Source organism: Lipophrys pholis (genome assembly GCF_963383615.2).
Source record: "Lipophrys pholis genome assembly, chromosome: 8".
NCBI lineage: Eukaryota > Metazoa > Chordata > Actinopteri > Blenniiformes > Blenniidae > Lipophrys > Lipophrys pholis.
The window spans coordinates 18,309,840-18,336,719 of record NC_137630.1 but is presented as its reverse complement, the minus strand read 5'-3'; the positions used below and the strand labels follow the sequence as shown (position 1 = coordinate 18,336,719).

Below are 26,880 nucleotides of genomic sequence, written 5' to 3'. Positions count from 1 at the left end.
GCACTACAAATTAGCTTTTTATGTTTATTTGTGTGGGGGGGTGTCAGAGGGGGGGAGAAAGGGAGATCTCATTTTCTAAGCACCAGTACTCTGAGAGCGAGAGAAAGAGAGAGAGAGAGAGAAAGAAAAGAAAGAAAGGCTGTATGTTTTGGAGTCACGATTCTTCTCCTGATTGCCCTAGCTGTCTCAGTTGTGCAAAACATGACCCTCCCCTCCCTCAGCCACGACAGAAACACGGGCGACTGGATAAACACTATTTTATGCAGTGACTAGATGAATCGCCAGACAGTAATTACAGTCTTCCTCTCGCCCCGACAAAACTCTACTGTACAGGCTCTTTCTCTGACACCAAACTGCAGCAGCACGTACTGAAGAACTGCAGGTGTGTGACATGTTTGTCAGTGTCTCCACCACCTAGATAAATATAAATATTAGACCCTGTAACAACAATGAAATGCTCTCTGCTGCTTTCAGTGATGTGTTAATAATCTGTGGCTGAAAGAGACTTGTTGTGTGGACGGGCGATGTTATCATGTGCAGTCAAACGTTGTCGGAGGCGGCTTTGTAGAGAAAGTTTGGCCCATTTTTTTTCTGCTACCCTTGCAGTTTGGGCTTTCCTCTTCTTGATGTAACAAAAATAACACGCTTGCATCCCAAACTAAACATTCCCACACAGTGTCTGGTGTTCTGCTGGGTCCCGGACACCAACAGGCCCAACAAAGTCAACTGGAGCCTGACGCCATGTTTAATGTGAATGCTGACAAGTTGGCTCAGGAAAGGAGATTGTTTTGCTCATTTGGTGCGGACACGTATCAGGGTTTAAAAAGATTGCCCCTAGAATGCTTATGAGTTGGTGAAGTGAGTGGTGAGACACACTTAGATGCTCTTTCTCTTACCCTGGACTGATTCATCCGGTCAGACCGTTGGCCCAAAAGTGGTGCAGTAAACCATGTTGTCAATGTCCGAGCTCTAAAAAGCACAATTATAGAGGGCCTCGACTGAATAATTTACAGACTATAATTACTGACCTCTATCCAAATTCCTCTGAAAGGTACATTAATATATAGAAAAGCACAGGAGGTGGAAGTAGAACACACACAGAGAGAGAGAGAGAGAGAGAGAGAGAGAGAGAGAGAGAGAGAGAGAGAGAGAGAGAGAGAGAGAGAGAGAGAGAGAGAGAGAGAGAGAGAGAGAGAGAGAGAGAAGAGAGAGAGAGAGAGAGAGAGAGAGAGAGAGAGAGAGAGAGAGAGAGAGAGAGAGAGAGAGAGAGAGAGAGAGAGAGAGAGAGAGAGAGAGAGAGAGAGAGAGAGAGAGAGATTCTCACCAGGCCTCCCTAATGCACTCTCCTGCTGTACTCTAACTTCCTGTGGACCCCTAATGTGCCCGCTGCTCGCTGGCCTGATGAAGACTACGGTTAATGAGGCCCCTGTTTCTGAAATGAAGTATCTCTGAAAACCATCAACATGCATTACTATCAAGCGGCCGCCACCCTCCGCCAAACCACATGTATGCGCCAACACACACTGACACGACCACTGTCCCAAACCTGCAAACACACACACGGGGGATCGCCAGCCCTTCCCCGCCCGCCCCACTGACAAGAGTCAATGTGGACTTTGCTAAACTGGATCAGATTGGTTTGAGAATCCAGAGTTATAGACTGCGCAGGAAGGTGGTGATTTTTCTTTTTTTTTTTTTTTGTGGCAGTGGGTGTGGTGTGTTGATGACTGTCCCTCGGGGGGCTTTCAGTGAACTGGGCAGCCGTCACTGCTGGTGTCTCTGGTTCTCAACTGACATCCAGAGTGTGACAGATTAGAAGTCTATAGCCAGTTGAAATAATCACTTTGTTCAAATTTGGCTGATTGCATGTGACTCTGAGTGGTGGTGGACTTGGATGAGGCATCACAAGCGTTTGTCCTAAATGTGTATGTCTTGTCTGTGTGTGTGTGTGTGTGTGTGTGTGTGTGTGTGTGTGTGTGTGTGTGTGTGTGTGTGTGTGTGTGTGTGTGTGCGTGTGCGTGTGCGTGTGCATGTGTGTGCGTGTGTGCGTGCCTCGCATGCACGTGCACTGGGGGGGTCGCTGAGAGCTGCAGCAGGCTTGGGGGAGGATACAGCAGGATGAGGCCTTTTTAATTAAAAGAAAATATTTGTGTTTGCATACTATCACAGTTAGTACCTCGAACAATTCCGAGAATTTGAGTTGTTTAATGGTTTGCTCTTTAAAGTGATTTGACATCTTCCCCATCCTAATTGAGTTGCATGCATTTTTAAAATTTCAATTATGCTATTTTTCTTGCAGAAAAAACAAAAATATTGTATATTTTGGTACTTTACCAATAAGTGACCTTTTTATGTAGAACAAATAAAACAATACATTTGTTTGTAATGAACTTTTTATTTATTAAGAATAAGGTGCTGCCCTCTCTGCCGTATTTCAACCAGGAAGGATACAGGGCAATGAAATAATTAGGCGACTTCTGCAACATCCTGAATGCCAAGGACAGGTGGATTAAAGTATTAAAACAATCGCATTTCAGTCTTGAAATAGTCCAGTGCACGACTCAGCACCATGCACATCCGTTCAAGTTCAGCTGCCAGCTCCATAACACCACAGGAGAGGGCTAGAAAAAAAAAAAAAAGCCCAATCCCATTAGCTAGCGTACATCTCAGCAGACCTGCTGGAAACGTGAGCAAATCTCAGTGATGATTATCCCTTAGAGCTCTCAAATGATAATACGTAATCGAACGACACAGGAATTTTCTCTGTTATCACGCAGGCAATTTGGATTTCCCCATTTTGTGCTCGAATCGGGTGCTTTCAAAATGAAACAGAAGAGATGGAGGCAGTTGCTTCTGCACCCGAGGAGACGTTTAACTGCTGTACTCCAATTAAAGACGAGAGCAGAGAGCTCTTTGCATTAGGAGGAGGAAATTATTTAAGACAAAGGTTAAGACAGGAGTTCACGTTTTATTCTATTTACAGTGCAAAATTAATAAGGGAAGGAAAGTGCTCTGCAGTGTTATTTCACTCAAACATTTGGGTGAGTGATCTTCAATTAAATCAGGGATGTTGAACACAACTGTGTATTTTTACTATCAGAGGTTGAATGTGGCAATATTATTTAGAATATTTGCAGAGCAAAATGCATTAAATTTAAACAATGCTCATAATTCTGACTTCGCAAATGTTACACAAGAGTGATTATTGGTATTTATATGCTTCGGAAAATAGTATATATTTCATTGTAATAGAGGCTGTACTGCTGACTTTTCATCAGCACTAAACTAAAACGCATTTCTGAGAAATTATCCCAAAAAACACAAGTGAAATACATATGTATTGGTGAGAAAGTCGGTGTTGCCGTGCCGCATTCAACTTTATTTTTCACCAACAACGAAAAACACTTTTTTTTTCCAAACAGCTGAGTATAATTGAGGCGAGCTCTTCGATGAAATCTAAGCCTCTTAGCCCACCTCCCACCATCTGTGGCTCCAATACTGGAGGAAGCAGGAGGAACAGAGAAGAACTAAATGTTAGTGAGTAACTTGACCAAAGTGAACCTGCTTTCAGGACTGTGCCGTTGGGCTGGAATGAACCCTCTGTGACAGATAACAAACAGGAAGCCGAGAGAGGAAAGTGAGGAGAAAGAGAGGGATACAGAGAGAGAGAGAGAGAGAGAGAGAGAGAGAGAGAGAGAGAGAGAGAAGCCTGTGCCCTTCACTCTCCCCCGGTAAAGACGCTCCTAACCAGGTCTGACAGCTAACAGCTCCTTGGCAATTGGGGTCAGTTAAAAGAAAAGTAGCTCAAGTTTTGGTGGAGCTTTTGGATTCATAGATGTTCAGGAGCCAATGCCCACTGCAGCTTCAAAGGGGATTATGGGTAAGGGGCCATCTGTGAGCCCCACCAGAATAAGCGTGAGCCTTTTTATGTCCCTGCCTCCATGTTTGTGTGTGTTTGTGAAAGAAAGACAGAGAATCCTTGGAGTGTGGATACTTTTAACCTAAAGGGCAGCAGTAGGGCGGGACGCAGTCTGCTCCAGGGCAGACAGCTAGTTTAAATCTGGGTTGGGGGGGGCATGAAAGGTTAACACCCTACCAGAAAAGTACGATACTGAGTCTAGTGCGAGTGTTGGAGCTCTGTTCGAGGCCGCAGCAGGTTCGCCGTAATACAGCCTTAGTGCATGGAGACCTATCTGTGTTCGTCTGTGGCTTAGTGATCATGAAAGGTCTGTCTTTTGTCATTCAGGCAAAACACAGAACTTGTTTTTGTTGTGGGTTTATTGGAATACAGTGCACACCCTTGTTCCCCCTTCACCTCTCTAATTTGTTTTGGGTCTTGTTCCTGGCCTCCGCCTGGGAATGTTTTCTGCTCAATAGTCTGCTACCTTTTAGCTGAGCCGCCCAGTGCTTGACCTACTGCCGACACTTATTTTCAGCACTCTAATTGTCGTTTAATCACATATCAACCTGTCATTTAAAGACCCCCTTTTTTCAAGGGGGAACATTTGCATATGTTGTAAAACTAATTCCTATCGAAAGCTCCAGTGGCTGTGAAAGCGAGTGCTCTGTCTCTCCTTTACTTTCACACCCATGTAGACACAGTTAAGCACAGACACACACACACACACACACACACACACACACACACACACACACACACACACACACACACACACACACACACACACACACACACACACACACAGCACCATCCACTGTATCTCACCTTAACAGACAAAAACACACATAGGCAGACGCCATACCTGATATTCTCGATTCACGTGGTTTTATCACATTTGTTAACAGTGTGTGGTGACACGTAACGTGTTAGAATAGGGACAGCGACAAGAGTGATTCAGGGCGCACGTACTGGTGCGAGCCAAAGCGAAGGCGACAGTGAATGTATAGTGTTATAGAGGAATCAATTAGAGTTAATAATGTATCACTCTTCGAATGTTGCATTCATTTGTTCGCACTTAGATAAAGCTACTGCAAAATAGGTTGTGCTGGGTTTGCCTGGCATACTACACTACATTTACATTATCACCCTTATACATCGAGGAGCCATGTTCCGCTTGAGTGGTGGCAGAAAAGTAGAGGTGGGGGGGTGGGAATCATGTTTTTCAGGCCCAAGGAATGCCAGTCCTCAGGAGATCTCCCCCTCTAATTACAGAGCGGGAGAAAGACAGCTCTTTGTTCTACCTTTTATTACATTAATTGATAAAACAGAGCTAGGGTGGAGCCATCTTATGGGGGGAGGAGGAGTGGATAGGGCTGAGACGAATTGAAGTGTGTGTATGTGTGTGTGGGGGGGGGGTCCTTCGGGCAGATGAAGGTGGGTAAGAGGTTTTTGGAGCCAAGGTCCTATTTTCAGAAGACTCCTAATCCCGTTAGGGGCCCTGATGGTGGCGCGGTCCTGGTGCTGTGCTTTCCCTGAGGAGCGGTAGAAGCAGGGGCAGACCGTGGTGTGGTGGGTGAGAGTCCCAGCAGCGCTGTCTGGGTCCAGGCCTTAATTAACTGTCTCTTCAGGGGGTAGTGAGGGCCACACTGTGAACCTATGTCACAAACGCTGGAGAGCACTGAGAATCTTTAAGAGAAAGTGGCATCTCACCCACTGAGGGATCATGGGAAACTCTGAAGACCTTTTATATTGGACCCCATACTGCTCAAAGCCATATAGATGTCGCAGGACATTAGCTGGGCCATTTTATGATTAGTTATTATCTTAGCACAAACTGCACAGTGAGATGATTTTTTTATTTTTACTTCACCTACATTCAAACATAATTTTAATGTAAAAAAAAAAAAAAAGCCTATTTGAAACACCAAAGAAATAAATAAACTAAAATTAGAACTGACTCTAAATGGGATTTAGCAGTTATTACTTTTCAACAATAAAAGATCAATAAGTTCCATTTCTATTTGAGCAGGATTGGCCAATCTTATTTGTCAGTGCTTAAGTAGCTGTAACAGGCTTTGTCATGGCTGTAATCTGCTTCTGCTTGTTTAGGCTACCTGCAGACAACAGAGGCTGCGAAGTGCTGCTACAGTGGCCAAATGGAGTCTGAATATGTTACTGAGGCAATTAAACATGTTGGTGTGTGCATGCACAAAACAGTGTCAGAGGTGCAAAGCCGGGCCAAACACGGCTCATTGAAATGTCCATCTAAAAGCCACCCAAGTTCCTCCTCCCCCACCCCCCCTTCTACCCCCCCGACAACCAAGATGCTTCAAGACTGTCAAAAGCATTTTCCACAAAGCTGAGGAGGAGAGGGCAAGGGGAAAAAAAGGACCTGCCACTGTCACATGCATGCTTGCGCGTGCACACGTAGTTGCGAGGCTGTCAGGTAAATTAGATCTGAAAGCTGACAATTTCTGACCATATTTCCTTGATTATTTCAAACAAATGCACACCAGCCGCTCTAAGGAGATTAAAGTGACATAAAAGTCCCGAGTGGGAGGAGGGAGGGCAGAGAATCCAGGTCACCCCCATTTGTCCCCCTGCCTGACAGCAGCTATATCGCTATCCAATCCAATAAAAGTCCCCCCCCTCCTTTTGCTTTAATTAATTTTACAGCTAGCTTGCTTAATTACTTTCAATCAAAATCCTCTTGCCATCACAAAATTAGAAATGGTTCAACTCCATTAGTCTAAATTCTTCATTTACATACACAAAGACTGTCAGCTCTTGCTAAGCAAACGGCCTCCTGCTTGATGAGATTGTTTTTTTCCACACACTCTATCACTCTCTCAGTTACACACACGCATGCGACTGTGGTGTTAATTTTTTTGAAAGGAGAAAAGTAGCATTAAATTATTTGAGCCCCTTACTTAAGACATTCCCTGCCTAATCAGGGTGCAGGTAAGCTGCGGTGCACACCAGCCACAACCGGAGAGATTGATTACATCCACAACTCAAAAGAAAACTGCTCGACCTCAAACAATGCAGCACAAAATTTATGCCGCATGTAAAGGGATGAGCGGAATTAGCAAGGCAGTGGCATTGGAAATGAAGCTAACTAGTTCTTCGGCTACCCGGAGACACACAGCTCCCTATAAATCTGCCTCCTTTGCGGCACGGTGTCACTAGTCTTGACTAGACTGTGGAAAGTAGCGACACAATGCAGCCAGTCAGCTGCTGTGAGCAAAGCAACTGGATTTTTCAGTGAGATGAGGGCCTATGAGCTGCTGCCCAATCACTTCAACTTGGCACACAGGCATCCTCTCCATCACACACACACACACACACACACACACACACACACACACACACACACACACACACACACACACACACACACACACACACACACACACACACACACAGCCTAAGGCCTGCACATCATCAAGAATTAAGGACATGCAGATAGGGTTTGTGCACTGACCAAAGTGAAAACCCAGGCACACAAGCACACCACCACATGTGCACACACACACACACACACACACACACACACACACACACACACACACACACACACACACACACACACACACACACACACACACACACACACACACACACACACACACACACACACACACACTACTAGTGTCATAATTAGGTCCTGCGATGAGAGCATTAAACTGGTGTAATGCACTCACTGCTGCAGCACACTACCACTGAATATATCGACACTAAACTTACACACTGATCAGTAATATTTTCCTATTGCCTTTATTTCCCTGTTCATGTGCGTGCTACGCGGCAGGCCTGGTAGAAAAAAACTGCTTTATACAACAGACTTTGATCTCCCATATTATCTTTGAGAACCTTTCCCTTTATCAGGGTGGAGCTGTCCTCCTGGAAAAAAACACCTTCAGTGAAGGAAAGATGAGGATTTGCTGCATTTCTGAAAGGTGTATTTAAATACTTAAGGAAATAAAATTCCAACAAGTGAAGGTAAAGGGAGGGTAAAAAATCTCTGGGGTGGCATCATTCATTTTGTGTCAGCGGGCTGGGTACAATGCAGACCTGACCTGGCCCCTTTACTCTGTGTCTGCAACTACTGGTTTCCCTTGCCCTCTTTAACCAGTCCCCATTAACACTGTTAATTATCCAAATCCATCATTCTTGGGGTAAATGAAGACTGCCTCTTTAATTCAATTTAATAGGATCATTTTCCAACTCACGTTCACTTTAGCCCCAGCTGCCCGCCCACTAGTCCCCCAACGTGTCTCCCCCCCAGTGTATCTGTGACTCCCTTGGCTGTATCTTCTGCGGTCTGGCTCGCACCCATTGGTGGAGGGGAGGGTGATGAGTTGCTCAGGCTCGATGGCAGTGATGGGCCGACACGCTGTTGATCTCCCATGTCTTGTCTTGGCTCGGCTGGTGGCGAGCAGCAGTTCTGGGTTCCCAGTCTGCTGTGCACACTTCCTGACCGCCGCACACAAACAGTGGAACACACGCGCGCACACACACACACACACACACACACACACACACACACACACACACACACACACACACACACACACACACACACACACACACACACACACACACACACACACACACACACACACACACACACACACACAGTCTCACAGTACCAGCCATGTTCACCGGGGCTTAGCTAATCCTGTCACATCAGGCCACGTTGGCTGAGTTGAGGCCTTTCGCAGCAACCCCCTGTCCACCCCCCCACCCCTCTTCACCAATACACACACACGCACACAGACAATCACTGCTGAATACCACCTCCATGCACCTCCGCACTTTGAGTCCTCTTACTCACTTTCTCGTTCTCTGTCTCTTACCTTTGTTCATTTCACAAGGTCATGGGTGGCCGACTACGGCATGCGAGCGGCGAGACGGGACAGCTGACGAAATTCTGGGTGTTCCAGCTGTACAAGTAGTGCTCATCTTTTGGCAAATGCACAACACAAGTGAGTTTTGTGATACAGAGTCAATTCAAAAATAATACTAAAGCAAAACCTGTACTTATTGTGACTTGTTTATTTGCAAGTGTGCTGGTTCTCTCCCAGTGAAGACAATTGTTGGATTTGAAATAAATTTATCAGAGGCCATTTTTATGTTTACAGTTACAGTACAGGTCCGGCATGCGTGACATTTGTTTTGATGGCTCCTCCCCTAAATGTGTTTATAAAACATTGAGGTGTCATTTTGTCTTTTCTTGCCTTTAGTGGTATCAGAATCAAAATACATTTTCCAGGCAAAAACTCACCACTGACATCCTTTAAACTGTATCGGTATCTGTAAAACTTGATCCAGAATCAAGGCTGATCTGCATTGTTGGTGCTTCTTTTGTAGTTTTCCCCCATAAAGTTGAGATATATTGAAGACAACAAAAGTAAGTAAAATACATTTTGATTCACTTAAAATAACAAACTGCATGACTTCACACACAGGGTTTGTATCTCCCCTCAATCTACCTCTCTGTCTACCCTCTCCTTTCCTCTCCTTTCCTCTCCTCTATCCCCTCACCCCAACCGGTCAGCAGAAAGCCTCCACCCCTGAGTCTGGTTTCTGCAAGGGTTTCTTCCTGTTCGAGGGAGTTTTTCCTTTCCACACTCGCAAATAAATCTACTTGCTCATGTGGATTTGTTGGGTTTTTCTCTTTTATCTGTTAAAAGCTCCTAGATATGACTGTTGTGTTTGGTGCTATATGAAAAAAGTTGAATTAATGTATTACAACTCAGTGTTTTAAATTCACTTGATCTGCGAAACATTGTCTCATTATTCAGCGTAGAGGGTAAATTTGCCCCCATTTCCAGAGTGCACCCCTCTCACCCTTCACCCCCAGCCCCCGAAGACTAAATACACTCATACATACGCATCCACCCAGCGTTCCCTTTACAATTTTCCCAGACATTCATTTGAGGCAGACTCTGGGAGAGTTTCAAATGATTTTAGCCATGATTTAATTTGGTTTGTTAAAGGGTGATGTCAGCACAATGGGAGACGAGCCTCTAAATCCACCACATTCACCCAAAATGCGCAGATGAGATAATCATTGGTGACGTCTACGAAAACACTTATTATATTTGCCCACCGCCTGGCTGAAGCTGTTAAAACCCATCAGTGTTATTCCCTCTTTTTTCTCTGGGAATGAGAAAAGAAAATAGCTCAACTTATAGTCCAAACTGTCACCCCTTTTAAAGAGACAGTGCAACATTGTTGTGGCCTCGCACAGAGTTTCGAAAGGCGAGAAGACAGAGCACGGGGCAATTGGGTGTCTACTCAATACTCATTTTGTTTGCACCCAATACTAATTAAATAAAACATGCACAACTTTTTCACTGGTTTTATAGACTGCGACAGTTTCAAACAAGCTGAAAGTGAAGAATGGTTTTGTGTGTGTGTGCGCGTGTGTGTGCGTGTATATTTATTTAACATTTTCATTCAAAAGTACTACTAATAACAGGATAATCTTAAATATTAGGGACTGTGTGAATGAGCACTGCATGTCTTTTAACTCGTTCGCACAATTTGAAAGGCCTTGGGGCTGACAAGGTAGCAGAGGAGATAAGAAATGGATCAACGTGAGCCTTTCTCATAGCTTAATTTATTTTAAATCCGAGCCCTATTTACACACAGCACACCGACAGGCCTTGTCAGCTCCAACTAGCATTGAGATATTTAAAACCATTAATGCTGTACAGCGGCAGCCTCAACGTGTGTGACACAAGCTGTCGCTGCGTGAAACAAAGCCAGATCGCTGACTGCCACGGCTTACACTGTTGAAAACTGCACGGCTACAGAACGGCAGCATATCTGAGAATGCAATGATTCAATAAAAAACTGGTAATCTTTGTGATTATGTGGGGGGGGGGGGAGGATTTTAAATGAAGAAAAAAGTGCTGCGTTCTAATGAATTGGATGAAGTGAATTCAGTGTATTTCTGGTGCGGGGGCTAACCCCACAGAGGCCAGGGTCAGAATATGAGACACAGTGGCTACCTGCCTCCCGACAGGGTATCCTTGTGGATGAGCAGTGGTAGCCATGTTGACCCGCCCAGTTATTAAAGAGGCTAATCTGTTCAACATGTCAATGTTAGCACTTTTAGCTGCGATTAATAAAAGAAGACCCCAAGAGTGCTGTGTGTGCTTTTTCAGTGCCCCAGGTTGTTTTCATTTGGTTTGTATTTTTAGTGTTTTTTGCTGTTTGGTAATTCAACAGTCCTCTTTTCTCCTATTAGCATAAACAGTGTAAATTATTAACTTTGTTAAAAGAATTATAATCATCTACGAATCCCAGACTCTGCAGTAGCTTTGTGTGTTTTCCCGTTCTGCCACTGGCAAAGACTCACCATGGCATTGCAGGAATCATTAAAGCAAATGTAACTTTATATTTTATAGATACGGAACAATGCGCATGTGATGCCTGACTTTGTGGCCATTTATGTGATGCTTAAAATGTATGGCCCAGTGGCTTTCACAGGCTGGTAGTAATAGAACTGCTCTCTAACAGACTTGCTTTCTAAGTGCCTGGTGCTGTGTCTTAATTTGTAATCTAGTCAAACCAATTGTCCGCTAGCTAAAAAGGTCACCGAGACAATAGACTACACAGCCTCCCACAATGTAGAGAAAGCCCAGGGTGTCTTTTGTAGCTTTTTAACCAAAGATGTAATTAAGACACCTTCATCTTCTGGGGTGAGGAGGGCACCAACAAGCGTCTGCTGGAAACACACCAGGAACTTTGCATTACTGGAAACGGGAGTGAAACACACAGTTAAGGCAGTGCCGTTGGTTAGAGGTGAAAATCACCTGTCTCACCAGGCAAGTGTCACCTCTGCCGACGTGTGTTGTATTTACCGGCTCACGCAGTCAGCGTGTGCTTTTTATACATTGTGACCAGCGACTGTGGCAAAGAAAGCTTGTTGGGGGAAACTGAGTGATGCAAAGCAACACAGGAGAGGCAGAGGGGGGACTTAAAGGACGTGATTTATCTGGGCTTGATTGCGTGTTAATCGAGGTTACGTGTATTAAGTGGAATCTAATTGGAACAGACACTGGCAGTCTGACAGATCGACATGATGCAGATGGATTGAGGGGGGAGGAAAAGGGGAGTGAGGGAGACAGGGGAAGGAAGAGGGAAGAGGAGAGAGATCCGTAGTGCAGAAGAGAAAGAACAGAAGCGAATGAATGAAACATTTTGCTTTCTTTTCCGCAGCCAAACAGAAAGGGTTTATCATAGCCGACACTCACAAAGAGTCTTTGAATGAGCCGAACCGTACAAACGAACGGGTCGTCTCACGTGCGTCCCGTGATTGGCGGCTGATGAAACGTGTAGAGGCGGACACACACCAGCGAGATTTTGAGTGACAGGACACAGCACTGGAGTTTTCCCTCCCCCTGCAGTTGCCACAAACATTCATTTCTTCTTTATTGGAAACGAGGGGAAAAAAATACCCCTCCAAAAGAACGCGAGGTAAAGAGGTCGAGTGACAGCTGCCGGAAAATTTCTCACCTCGACGAGGGGGACGAGCAACTGCTCCACCGGTTCTTCTGACTCTCTGCCTCTCCTGACAGGCGACAACTGTTTCGAAGGCCCTCTTCCCAAATCTCTGCTATTTAGCTCGCGAGCTGAATGATGCTTTCAATGTTACCAGAGCAAAAGATCGTAAAAGAGGACCACCTGTTAAGGTCAAACAACTGTTAACTCATAACTAATATCCCGCAGGCTCTCTGCACAAATAAGGAGAACATTGTTTGTGGAAAAGACGAGGGATTTCTCAGTGAAGATATAGAGCAGCAGAGACGTCATTTCTGTCATAGCTCTGAATTTGTTGCTCTGAATTGGTCAGTGTGGCTATAATTGGTGACGAGAGAATACAAAGTGTGAGTGACAAGAATGGCTTCAAAGCAGCAAAGAGCCCGAGAGGGAAAATGACTGTGACAGGGCCATAATCTAAATCGAGGTGGAAAAAAAAATACAGGAGCTCCCATCAAAAGGGTATTTTTTATAGACAGCTGGTCCAAATCAAAAGGTGGTTTTACCAACAAGTTGCTTAAAAGCACACACACAAAAAAAAAAAAGCTAATTGAATGTGTGCAAAGATCTGAGGGAAGAAACAAACGGGGTGAGTAGAAGAAAATTAAACAGATAAAGAGACAATAATTTAGGGGTGGTTTGCAGGACACTATGGCACTCGAAACTTCACTCATCAACACAAAACGCCTAAATTGTTCCCGACATGATCCCGTCATAGCACGGAGACAGGGGAGTTGCTTCGGTCATCCGTTGATTTGATCCATTATGACTGTTACACTAATGGCATTAATAAGGGCAAAATTGCTATTTTGAAGCAGAATTTTTATTCTCTTCATTAGACAAACCTCATCGCCTTTCTGCTCTTCCTCCACCAAAGAACTGCGTGCGTGTGCGTGTGCGTGTGCGTGTGCGTGTGCGTGCGTAATGGCTGTGAGGTCTTCTCTATTTTCCAGGCTTGGTGTACAATGTCGTTGCATTGCAACATTTTGCAAAGTGAAAAACAACATGTGCTTTGTAATTCAACACCTCGCTATTTCTGACAAGTTGTATTTGCCAGCTGCCACTGATAAAATACAGTAAACCTGTTTTCCGTTATTACAAAAAAAAAAAAAAGAAAATCCCCGACTGAGGTGAATAAGAGGGACGACTCTGTGCTCTAATTGACACATCTGACAACTGCTTAAAAGTAATGAAGAGGAGTCGTTTGAAATCCCAAGTACATAAAAATAAACGTGTCCTTGAACTGTGTACATAATTTTATACTAAACTTACTGTATCAGTACGAAGATGGTTCGTGTGTGTTTGAGTGTGTGCGTATATTCAGCCCTCATCAGCCTCTAACATTGAGAGGAATGACACTTTGTGATCAAGGACATGAATTGCTCATTGATTTTTAGGGGCCAGCTTAACTATCCATTCCAATTGATTTTTAGCTTTGCTGGGTGTGCGAGTTATGGCAGTTTTAATGTATCATCTGTATGTGTACTCATCACCCACAGCAGGAGGATTTACAATAGTCTGTGGAAAATGCACATACAGCACCGTGTGCAAATGAGGGACAGGGACTTTATCTTTTTCTCTTTTTCTATTACAATTTCCTGGAGCGGAGGTCATAAAACTTCTTGTTTTATAACAGGTGAAAAACAAAATCACCTTTAACATGCTTTTTATATCTGAGTCATTATGTGCCTTTGAACTTAGTAAATGATCTATTGGAAATAAAGTGTATGGTTTTTTTTATTTATCCAGATACCGTCGTGGAAAATAAAACCAAAGCTTGTGAATGAACTGTAATCCCCTTTAATGCTAATCAGTGTTGTTTGAAGCGTTCATGTCAGCTCACAGGATCATGTAGCCACACTAAACCAGAGAGGAGTAGAAATTTCAAGCGAGTTCAGGCCCCCATACAGCAGAAACAATGGCTTTGCTGCAAACTTTTACAACACAGACAAAAATACAAGTTCTAGTCTTTTTAATCTTTACTTTTTTTTTTTGTGTCATTTGCATGCATTTAGCGGGATTCATATTACCATGAATTAACAATTCATATAAACGATTAATAATCAATGATTCGATGATGTAAGAGACAAAGTCAGAGCAATGTGATCCAAAAGGCGGTCTAAAGTCATCTGTCAGGTAGAAAGTCATTAAAATAGGGGCTCGTTTTCCTGTGCCAAGCTTAGGTTTCACAGAGGCAGGGATACATTTCTATTCTTCAGCAAAAGGCTGCGCTCTCATATGATATCATCTCTTTCAGAACATTACTCTCAATGGCTCGTCTTTTTTGTCTTTTGTGTTTTCCTCCAATTCAAATTGCTCTTTTTTTCCAAATGGTTTGGGTGAAGCGGTCCTCTGTGTGAGGTAACTGCCTTTTGTTCAGTGAAAAAGGACTGCATAAAGCACACTTTACTCCATCCTTTAAAAAAACAAGTCTGCTTAATTAATGTTTTACAAGTGCTGCTGTATTCTTAGGCGAAAAAAAAAAAAAAAAGCCTCTATCAAAGCCGGCAGGTTCAGATTACGTACGCTAATTGAAATTCTGAATTTCTAAGCCAACTTCTTTTTTTCCCTGCTCCCACTCTTTCTCCCTGTGCACACAATAAAGCCGGGCGTTTTGTAGTCCACAAATGACATCAAATCATCTAAGTAATATGGGCTTTTCTTTTTTCCTGTATTCTCATGTTCTGCTTTTGGGTTCATGAGACAGCTTAATAAAGCAGTAAATGCTTGGGGAAGCCTGTGAGCCCACAGTGTGTGTGTGTGTGTGTGTGTGTGTGTGTGTGTGTGTGTGTGTGTGTGTGTGTGTGTGTGTGTGTGTGTGTGTGTGTGTGTGTGTGTGTGTGTGTGTGTGTGTGTGTGTGTGCGCGCACTGATGTGCACACGCATGCTCTCATGTTTTACCTCCACCAGGGACCTCAAAGCAGAAGGCAAAGCCTGGTTCCACACACTCAAGCAGATTTTCCAAAAGAATAAAGCGAGAATAAAGCCAGTGAACAAAAGAGAATGACTAATACTGAAACCAAAGCCAAAAGTAAGACACTTATCTCATGAGTTGACATTCATAGAGCCCATTTTAATGCAGTCTGAGCTAAATGAATACAGCATAATTTACAGGTTATACATGTATTAGGTGCTGGAGGAAGGCAGACTGTGTAAACAGCTGCAGGTGTGTGAGCTTCCAGGCTGAGGGTGAGTTTGGACAAGCATCACAGACACCAAACGCCTCAATAGAGGAAACGGAGGACACATAGGTTTCTATGCACTGGTGACCATGATCTAAGATGTTTAGAGAGATTGGAAACACGGCAATATGGAAGAAAATCTTTTTTTGGAAACACCTCACGCACTCGTTTGCCTCGACAATAAAGGTTTCAACCTTTCTAACTAAGACTATTTATCTGGCAGGGTAACTTATACTAGGTGATTACATAAATTACAGAGTTTAAAAAAATGTCATCCTTGATAACCTTTGTTCTGAGTTAATCATTGCAGCAAAAAGAAAACTGCTTTCCTGTGCTCTCTTTTATATTTACCCAAACTCCCTCCTTTCAGTGGCTATTATTTTATTGGCTTGTTTTGCAAGCATTATAACTTTGCATTCTTTGCCCAAGGTCGGTTTCTAGTGCGCCACGAAGAGTATTTACACACGGGTCTTTTCAGGTCAGTTCTATTGTATTTACATCAAATAATTTTTGATAAGGGATGTAAAAGACCTATAAACCTGACATCATAAACAGGAGAGGTGTAGCTGAAATAAGGACAAAAGATCAACGGCTGATTTCTTCTCTTTTTTTTTATCTTCAGCACGTTGATATTTCCGCGTTCACTCTTGTTACTACCTCCCCTGTAATGCTCACCCTGACACCCCCCACCCTCAAAACTCCAACCAACCCCTGCCTCTCTCTCTCTCTCTCTCTCTCTCTCTCTCTCTCTCTCTCTCTCTCTCTCTCTCTCTCTCTCTCTCTCTCTCTCTCTCTCTCTCTCTCTCTCTCTCTTTCTCTTCAAAGTCAGAGCATGGACTTGTTAGATTTAGTCCAATGGCTTCCCAGTGCGGCCAGCAAGCAAGCTCTTGTTTCATAGAGAAGTACCTCCCCTGTTATCTCCCTAGCACTATAATCACTTAACAAAGACTTGGGCATTTGCACAAATTAAAACATCAATAATGCATAAGTGCTTTTCAGTTTTGAGCTATAGTGTCCCTGTATTGGGATGAAATACCCCCCTCTACCAGTGGGAAAAAAATAAATAAAAAAAATCCAGCTCGCCATCTTCTGTCCCACAAACGACTTGAAGAAGCCACGGCCTGGCTTTGAGCAACATCACCCCCTTCGTTTAAAGTTGAGGCTGAGGCTGAGGCTGAGGCTGAGGCTGAGGCTGAGGCTGCGGTGAACATTTCGGATCTGCTCTGGTAACCGGGACGGATTGCCTGGGCTGAGTGGGATGCAGAAGTTGTTTTAAAGCGAGAGGGAATAAGTGGTGGTGGTGCATCAATGCAAACAGGCAACACCCTTGAGTGGCGCAGCGTGGCATCTTTCCATAAACAACACCACCGCCGTGTCCCCGACATTTATGATTTGTGGTCAGAATGGCAACACAGGCCTGATTCTCATCTAAGACTGCATGTTGGCCCTACCCTTGCAAGGCTAAATCTGCCCGACCTACTCTCTTATTTTCTCAGATGAAAACACCAGACACTTCGTACGGCTGCCGGAGAGCTTTGCTTAAAACTAGTCATATGAGCACGTTGCACTTGGGCATGGAGGTCTGGGGCGACATGGGAAAGAAACTTTGTAACACTTTGAAACAAGGATGCTGCTGGAGATACGGCTTAATTCGAGAAGGAAACCTCCTTCATATTTATTACTGCAGTTGTGACTGCAGTTGCGCTGACTATGGAGGAGTTAAGTATCATTATTGGACTAGTAAATCCATGACCAGTACCATTCCAACACCAATAGAGGACGAGTCATTCTATACAGATGGCCTCAAGGACAATTAGCAGTAATGATTGGTTGCCACATAAATGAGGGAAATTCTATTTGCTGCTGCACTTGCTGATGATCACAGACCAAATGCCTCTGACAATAATATGGGTGACTGCTTTAAACTTACTTGTAAACGCTGGGTAAATATACAGCACACCAGGAAAAAGACGGTTTCTTGTGGTATCATTTCATTCCGTCTAATATTCAAGGAATACACAATGAAGTAAGGTTTCACTTTGATTCCCATGCAAACATCACATTATTATGAAAAATAAAGAGATGAGACAAACAGCAGAGTGATCTAAAATATTATCTCTTCAATCATATCCCTTTTCCCAAGATATCTTCATTTTCCCCCTCCCTTCTCTGTCAGTTAGTCTGGCAAACAATCCCCTTGTTAGCAAACTGTTAAGACAGCCGCTTGGTACACAAATTGCGCTCGACCAAGCGAATTTGTTTTGCAAGGGTGACCTGTTTAATCATCTCATTTTCTTTGGCGGACATTTATTCATCTGGTTTCCACGGTTACAGAGAACATTAAGGGGCTACAGTAATAAGGCTGGAGAGTCAAACAGGTAATAAAAAAATTAACGCCATTTTCCAGCAGCCGAGGACAGTGGGTGAAATGAATCAAGGGAGAGGGGAGAGAAGCAGCGGGGGGAGCGGGAGGGTGGGGGTGATGTGTTGGGGTGGGGGCTCCAATATTGTCCAAACAATAAGCCTTAGCGGTTATTTTACTCTGAAGATCAGGTGGTGCCGTTATGGACATGACACTTTGGGCACAGAGCAGGAGAGATAAAGCTTTTAAAGTGGCCCTGCTCCTTTTTTTTATTGTCATTTAGCGATTACATATCAGAACAATTAAAAGTTAGCCCGAGATATCTATTAACTTTGCTCTTTTTTTATTTCTCCTGTGCTTCAGAGGGGAAGATAATTTACACTTCTGGCAATGCGACGTGTCAATAACATGCGAGGGACAACATGACATTTAGAAGCTCTGTTGAGAAATGTTTCATAGTCCTCCCCAGTTGAATCATGTTTTCTGCGCGTGGCATCTGAAAAGCCGAGTATCAGAAAAACAATAGGACAGAAAACCTCAGAGATTATCCAGTCTAATGTCTCAAACCACTGCAACCATAGACCTACACACAAATTGAGAGTACCACTTCTTGCCAAATATAGAAAATTCCAGCACAATAGGGGGAACAGGTGCTGAGGGCCCATAGAAAGTGACGAAGCCGAGGAGCTGGGGTTGCTGCTGAGTGCCAAATAAGGCAGTGAGGCTCGTTGCACCGAGCCACAGAACAACCTACTGGAACAAGATTTTCTCAGTGTGACAACTGTCACTGATTCTCCCATGCGCCCTGTTTTTTATAACGCGACTCGGAACCGCTTTTAACCCCAATAAAAACCGAACAAGAGAAAACAAGCAACAATTTTTGCACATTACTCATTTCTCCACTCCTTCCGAAAGTATTCCTAATTGACAGCAGGGCTTAGGCACTCCTAAAATATGCACAAAACTTCCCAACCAAACCCTTCATCATTTAAATAGTCTGGTTTAACCGGTATTTGGGCATTTTATGACTTTGCCAACACCTGTCCCCCACCCTCGCCAAAAACAAACTAAATACAATTATTTTCTTTGTTTGCTGTCAAGTCACTTGCACATCCGTCCGAATGAGGGTGGAGAAGGACGCGCAATTGCTGGCAGACTGCATCTCTCAGGAGAGGGAGGGAAAAAGAGATGTCAGCCGGCCCAGCCACACACACACACACACACACACACACACACACACACACACACACACACACACACACAAGCGAAGGATACGCGCTTTAACATCACACACACACCGCTCGCGTGTCACAACCAGAGCACCCTCTTCTTCTTCCTCCCGCCCTCCACCTCATTCTCACTCCTCGTCGGGGCAGGAGCCCGGAGCAACAAACTCTCGTACACGCAGAGTGAAATCCCCAAAAGAGGGACACAGAATGGACAGCAAAAAGGCTAAGCTGTGGCTACGGGACTGCCAACTGTTCTGCTAACAGCCTCTTAACAGGTGTGGGCTCCAGAACCATGTAATCCTATCAAGTTACCAAGTAAAAAAAAAAAAAAAAAAGAAAGGTGGGGGGGGAGAGAGAAATCCGACAAACTGCATGCTCCTAGGCTCTTCTCTTCTCTCCCCCTCTTTGCGATGTTTCCCCCTCTCTGTTGTGACAGAAACGAACAGCTGGGCTTCAGATTTATCATGTACAGACAGTAATTATTGCCGGTGCTGCCTGCTACTGACCCAAGTGAATAGAATGTCACATGGAAAAAAAAAAAAAAAAAGGGAAAGAAAGAAGAAACTGGCGGCAGAAGGAGGGCTGAAAGTTGAGGGGTGCCGGGTTGGAGCGGGGGTGGGGGTGGAGGCTGCGTGGAAGATGGGTGGGTGACACGAAAGACAGAGCGGGGCAGTGTTTAAACGTCACTGTGTTTCTGTTTGCAGTCAATTACGGCTGAGGACAGGGGTATTGGCTCTGTAACGCAGCAGAGCAAACATTTTGTCGCTCACGGTGAAGGTGACAGCAAAAAAAAAAAAAAAAAAAGGAGGTTCCATGTTTGTTTCTTTTTTTTTTTTTTTCCTTCTTTAAACCCACCCTATCAAAAATAAGGCCAGATGCTTTACTGCGGGCCTTGAATTCCTGTCAAAGAGAAAAGGTGACAGAGAACTGAAACTGAGAGCTCGACTCTTAAAAACAGCGGTGAAGTGAAAAGACAAATTTGCTTCGACACCGACTCTTCTCTCCTCTTTCATTTGAGTTGTTGCAGAGCACGCATGACCAACCAAACTTCCCGGCAATTATTGTTTCAAGGAAAACAAGGGGGGGGGGACCACAGATACTGGACCACACAAAGTGTTTCCGTCTTTATCTAATACCTGTCTGACCCCACCTGCTGCATTTATTCCACAGATAAGAGGGTCAGAAGATAAATTCGTAATTTATTACCCGTGTCAATCACTGTCCTTGTTATTGGACAGTTAACACTCTGCATCTGCTGCTGCTTTTCACACACGTTGGGTCCAAAAGTTGCGGTCTGTCGCATCCCGCGACCACTAACCTACACAGGGGCTGGTTCGCACCTTAAAGACCCCCTGCCACATTTAAAGGGATTAGTCACCACATTTTGTGCCGGCTTAATCTCTCTTTCAGCTGGCCTAATAAGTGCGCTTCGATAAGCGAAGCATGCAAATTCATTCATGGCCAGTGGAGACCGCGCTTTCAGACAAACGCGCCAAAGTCTTCCACTCTACTAATTACCTCATCATTTTCCCCTTTTTCCCCTCTTATATAGCATATCAACAACTAGAGATTATTCTACTCCCTTACTTTGCATGAAATCATAATTTTATATGCAAGATTAGGAAGTCGAGAGAGAGGGAGGGAGGGAGAAGAAAAAGTTACTAGAAGCTTCTCTCGTGAAGACATGACACGGCACATTCAGCTGCAAAATTAAAAGGAGAATTTTATGTCAAAAAATATATTTTTTACCCCAAAAAATATTTGAAGTTTGTTTTTATCTATTGTCTAATTTACAAATAATTACCTTACTTCTTAAGAATAAATGTCACAATCATTTCCACTTCTCTTTTTTTGTACAAAATCTGTGATAATAAAAACTTCTTTTTTTTTTTTTAAAGACAATGAAGACACAAGGTGCAACCTGTTTATCATTCTGGAATATTTCTTCACCAAGTATTAATTAGGCCATTACTCCAGATTGGTGACGGGGAGCTTTGAGGTTTTAATTAGGTGCTGGCCATTGCATGAGTGCACAGGAGTGAAGAAAGGGGGTGGTGATGCCACTTGCCTTGCTCCTGGCCCATATCAAGTAGCCGTGAACACTTTGGCTACTACGGCAAGATGCATGGCAGCCCACGTGCATCTGGAGTTTATTTGATCATTTGATCTCTGATGTTTCCTCTTCCTGCCGGTTGAAAAAAAAAAAAAAAGGCCAGTTGGTGCGATTTGGGTATTAAAAGATGGGGGTTAAGGTAATTATGGTGTTGGGTGGTTTGTGTCTGATGACTGGGCACATGCTCAATCAGGACTCAGCTGTCCCTCTCTTTCCCCCCCCCCCCCCCCCAGTGTACACACACACACACACACACACACACACACACACACACACACACACACACACACACACACGCACACACACGCCTCCCTGTCCTTGTCTGCTGTCTGTGTCTCCCCCCTTCTCTACCCCTGCCACTCTGCCTAAACCAGGCATAACGCACACAGCCTCGCGCAACATCAATCAAATCCTGAGATCGGACCATAAAACTACACAAACATATACGCTGCCGTTAACTGCTGGATTTGACACTTTATGCAATAGGAAAAGTACATTTGAATATTTAAAGAGGAAAATAGCAAGGTCAATTTAGAAAACAGAATTAAATGGTGCTATAGTGATTTTCTTTTGCTTGTTTGTTTAAAATTGTTCAAATAACTTTTATTTTTTGTAATTTTGGAGAAAAAAAAATGAATGAAGCCATTTCCATAACTCACTTCAGCAAAATGTGTCTTCAAATTTAAATAAATGACACTGAGAGCAAAAAAATATATATATCCCGGTATAATTTGAACAAGGTATTAAATAAATAAATCTTGAGAATGTGAGTGTTTTTCCTCGGTTGACAAGGCGATACTAATCACCTCGTTGCTGTGAAGCACTCTTCCCTGACAAGGCTCCTTAGAATACAAGGATCCCCCAGGAGAAATCGGCATGAAAGAGGTTAAAGACAATGACTCGCATTTTTTCCCTCCAAATGTCTCCCTGTTAAATTTATTTCAAAACTCTGTTAATCTGCTGTACACAACATTTCCATTAGCATAGCCCGGCCCCCTAATAAAAATTCCGGCTAGTTTAATTAAAAAATGTAAATTTACTGTCATCCAAGGAGCAGCAGAAATAGGAGTGCAACAGCATATTTTATTGCTTAAGACATCAAATTGATTCGGGTTATTGCTAAATTGTGATAAAAGGTTATTGAGAGCCTTCGGACCTGGGCTTGTTTTTCTCCCTCATTTCATCCGGGTTTTTGTGGAAGGCCGTAAACGATGGAGAGGGCCACGAAGGGTTAATGAGACAACTCAGTGAAGGAGAAGGCAATCAACATTATGACGCATAAGTGGGGAGAAAAACATTTTCCGAGCTGACGAAAAGTTTGAAATTAGGGTGTGTCACGATAACAGTCAAACTTGTTTGTTGTTATTTTAAACTATAATGCATGGCACCTTGAATAACCAGACATAATAAGCGAGCTCTCGCGTCTGTCTCTCGCATGTGTTTGTGAAACCCTGTGGTCACAGTGGTCTGCTAATACAGCCTGTCAAGAGTTGTATTTAATGAGAAGCAACATCCTCAGATTGGCTTTTATTTCTCATTTAAAGTGCCAAGTCTGAGTTGAAGGGCAGGAAAGCCTATATAGTGTCAAGAGTGCTTAAGTTCAGGAGAGAGCAACAGAAAACACACACAAGGAGATAAAATATAAAAAAAAAACAGGGAGTACATAAATGACAAATAAACATCATGAAAATAACAGCCTGGAGCAACAGCGCCTGCTTTAAATACAGATGGCAGATTTTATATTTCAGGTTTTTAAAGAGGTAGAAAAAATAATAATACGATTGTTCAAATATATCCACGTTCATGCCTATCATTTCTATAATTGCAATATAAAACAATCTGATATCCTTTTAAAAATATATTTCACAAAAATAATCAAAACTTTGCTAAATATTTTGAGTGCAAGATTTTTTAAGGCATTTTTAAAATGTGGCTGATGAGATTGATCAAAGAGAAAGAGGAGCTGTAATATCCCCTAAAAAAAAGGTGTTTTGTTTCGCTATTGTTTAGAGTAGTAACATTTATGTATTGTAATAACAATGAAATATACACACACATTATATAAGGGAGACACCACTCTGTGCATGCAATCACTCGCACATACAAGCACACACATCTAAACAGTAACTGTAAATAAAATGACTTATTTTTAAGCACAAAGGTTTAAATAAATAAACTGAATAAAAATAAAATAACGAGTAAAGTGAAGAATGGGGGTTTTTACAAATAGATGTAATCCAATTACAACCGTTTATCTTCCTAAACGTGTGCACACAGAAACTGCTGATAATCTGGCAGCTACAGGTTCAAACTCATTTTTAAATCGTCTGTATCACAGGTGCATTTACACAAACACAGTGATCACAGAGAACAGTGCTGTCAAATAATTCAAATTAATATTGTGTCTTTCATTTTTAGCCACTCTCTATTGCTTTCAATTTAACACTCCTGTTTACAGAGTATTGCAACTAATGCCTGTGCGATGTATATACTCTAATTAGAAGTACATGGAAAGGTGTAAGCACTGCTCCTGTTCCCTTTACATGTGTGACAACATAAGCAACACAACAGTTTGTTTGCTTTGTCCCCCTGGCAACAACCCCTTAGGCCATTCAGGTTACCCTAATGGCACTGCCAGTGCCTCTGTGGGTCAAACCGATACCTGGGTTTCTACAGAACAAAAACACTGGCTTATTCAGAAACATGTCATTGAATGAACGGAATGAACAAGCGGGGGAAAAGTAGGTGAAGACATACAAAAATAAATTTAAAAAAAAGACAGACTGACAGGGACTGCTGCTCTCACGTCTGAGTCCTACAACAGAAATAAGCTCTGACACGAGAAAATGAAACTTGCTGGGTGAACTTTCTTCACGTGTGTGCTGCCTGTGAGAGAAGCGGCGAGAGCCGCGCGCTGGAGAAATGGGCAATCATATTTGATATTGCAGTCACCTTTGGGCACTGTCAAAGAGCTATAAATAAGGGTGTCGCAACACTTGGGTATACCAACGCGCTGGCACATAGTTTAATCATGAACAACTTCCCTTCTCTTGTATATTTAGCCCGAGATAAAGGCACACCTTAAACTGTCAGCTAATAAAACTGATCTGACAAAGATAGAAAAGAAGAAGAGTACTCACCATATTCAGGGAAGTCGAAGTTAAATCCTCTCAGACATGTAACTTTCATAATATTACTCAACTCTTGTTAGAAAGTCATTCGAGTGCTGCTTGGTGGAGAGGAGAATAGAGCGGAAAAGTATCTAGATACAAAAAAAAAAAAAAGGCTTCCTTCAATCAAGCACTAAACTCCTTGACATGTAATCTGTCAATAGTTTGTTGCTGAGATAATGCCGGCTGCCACGAGCGGATTTGATTGGCAGCTTAGGGTCTGGCCCCTCCTTCCTGTGGTTTGATGGGGGGGTAGGTGAAAGAATATGGAGCCTCCCCCTTCCCTCCTCTCTCTCTCTCTCTCTGTCGCTCTCTGCCTCTCATGCGCTGCCTCTCTCTCTGCTGTGCTCCCATACACACACAGCCACATGCATACACACACACACACACACACACACACAGAGAGAGACCAAGCTGTTGGTGATGTTGTCTGAATAGGCTGATAGGAAATTATGGCAGAGGAACCGGAGCAGTTTTTTTTCTCCCTCCCTCAGTGGGCTGGCCTTTCCATCTTTGTGGTCTTCTAGCCTTTCAACTCTCTTGGGGTGGAGCCTCCACTGCCTCTATTTAAATGAGGAGCGCACAACACTTTAAAAAAAAAAAAAAAGAGGAGGTTTTCTGGAGGGAAAGATTACACGTTTATTAAAATATATTGTACTTTTAGTGATTCAAGGCTTTCAGACTGATTATTTAATTCAAATGGAGTGTGACTACATGGAAAAGAAGCTTTTGAAAAGGATATTTAATTATTGTTTTATATAAAGTACAAACTACAGTAGGCGAATGAGTATTGTGACAGTTTTGTAAGCAAGTCACCCTCATTAAATCTTCACTGAATGTTTAATGTGTTCAAATTAAAAGAGGGCAATTATATCGAGCAAATTTGTGCACGTGATGAATATGCTCGCCCTCTTATATTTCTCGACGAATTGTTACAAGTTTTTTTAAAAAACACCCCGACGAAAAACATCCCTCCTTGCATTTCATCTCCACGCGATAACTCTTCCACTCCTCTCACAAAACAGGGATCCTCTCCATTTCAGCTCCGCGCTGCACACTTTCTTTGCGGCTCTCCCTCGGAGCGCACTCCTTCCCTCCCTCTGATAAGCTATCAGTTTTCATTGTAATTTCAGGTGAAATGATTAACGACGGCCGTTACCAGGTGACAATGAATACTTTATAAGACAAACCCCTTATTTGCCTGGCAGTTTCTTCCGCAGTGGCATGCAAAGTGCCCCTGGGCCATTTGTACATATTGTCCATATACTGTAAACATGGCACCGAGCAAGAATATGGAAAGTGACACAAAATAACAACAAGCTCTTAACTTTCAAGAGGAGCTGGGTATGCTTGATTGCCACAGTGCTTTTATACAGAAGGAAAAAAAGGTCTCATTTGCTGGTTATAGAAAAAGGGGAAATGAACAACTTTATAGCTGTGAAACGTACTACAGCGATGCGTAGTTCTGGCTTCAGTTCCTGTGAGCTGTCAGAAAGAGTCAAAAACTATGTCCACAAAACAGGTTTTGGTTTATTCTGAAATTAGGATGACTCACCCAGGTTAATAATGAAGAAAATCCTTTTGTCTCCTCCTCCTTTCGCCACATAAAGGGAAATGTCCTTAAAAGAGCCTCTGTCAAAAGGACCCGCCCTTCATCTAACACTGTACTGTAAACACAACTGCAGGGTTTTTTTTGTGTGTTTTTCTTTGTCAGCCACGATAAAAATCTGACTGTTTTTGTTGTACATGACCTGACTTGGCATCCAGACTCCGCTTCTGTTGCAAAAGGTGTTGGATATGATCTTTTGTCAAATGTCAGCGCTGTTTTTCATCAGTCACCTAATACAAACAAACATATTTTTTCTGGTGGATTAGTGAGGCCTGGCAAGGTGTGACGCCCACACAGATAATTACTCAAAAACTGTTGAATACTACTTGCAACACAGAAAACATGTTTATGACACTTTCTGCAAAATGCAGAGAACATTGAGGGAAAAGCTTAAATATAAAACCTCCAAAAAAGATTACTGGTATCAATGTTAATGTTTAAAATTGACATTGGTTGTGTTAAAACTTTTAAAGGACTATGGACGGAAGCAGGATATAGAAATCTATGTAGTTATCACTCTGTGATGCCCTCGCCTCATATTGCTACATGGTGACAAAAACTTCCACAATATCTCTGAACTTAAAATCAGTATATGCTCCATTCATGTAAGAGTGTCCGCAGGAGGGAGGGTTTGTGGTCCCTGCACTGAAGCCCTCTGGCCCGCGAGCTGCCATCTTTGGAGGGGAAACCATTACTTTTCAAAAGGAGCTGTGGGGCTTTTCGTTTGATGTGGTCCGGGGGTATTGTATGGTGCATGC

At 43.1% G+C, this 26,880-nt stretch overlaps 1 protein-coding gene across 1 annotated transcript in view; it reads right to left on the bottom strand.

Annotated features, from left to right (window-relative positions):
* casz1 (castor zinc finger 1) overlaps window positions 1-24,949 on the bottom strand; it is a 77,051-nt gene extending 52,102 nt beyond the window's left edge. The window contains exon 1 of the mRNA XM_080469761.1: window positions 24,484-24,949. Coding sequence (XP_080325887.1) covers window positions 24,484-24,532 — 49 coding nt within the window. The 5' untranslated portion in view covers window positions 24,533-24,949. The remainder of the gene's footprint in view (window positions 1-24,483) is intronic.
* Between the last annotated feature and the right edge of the window lie 1,931 nt (window positions 24,950-26,880).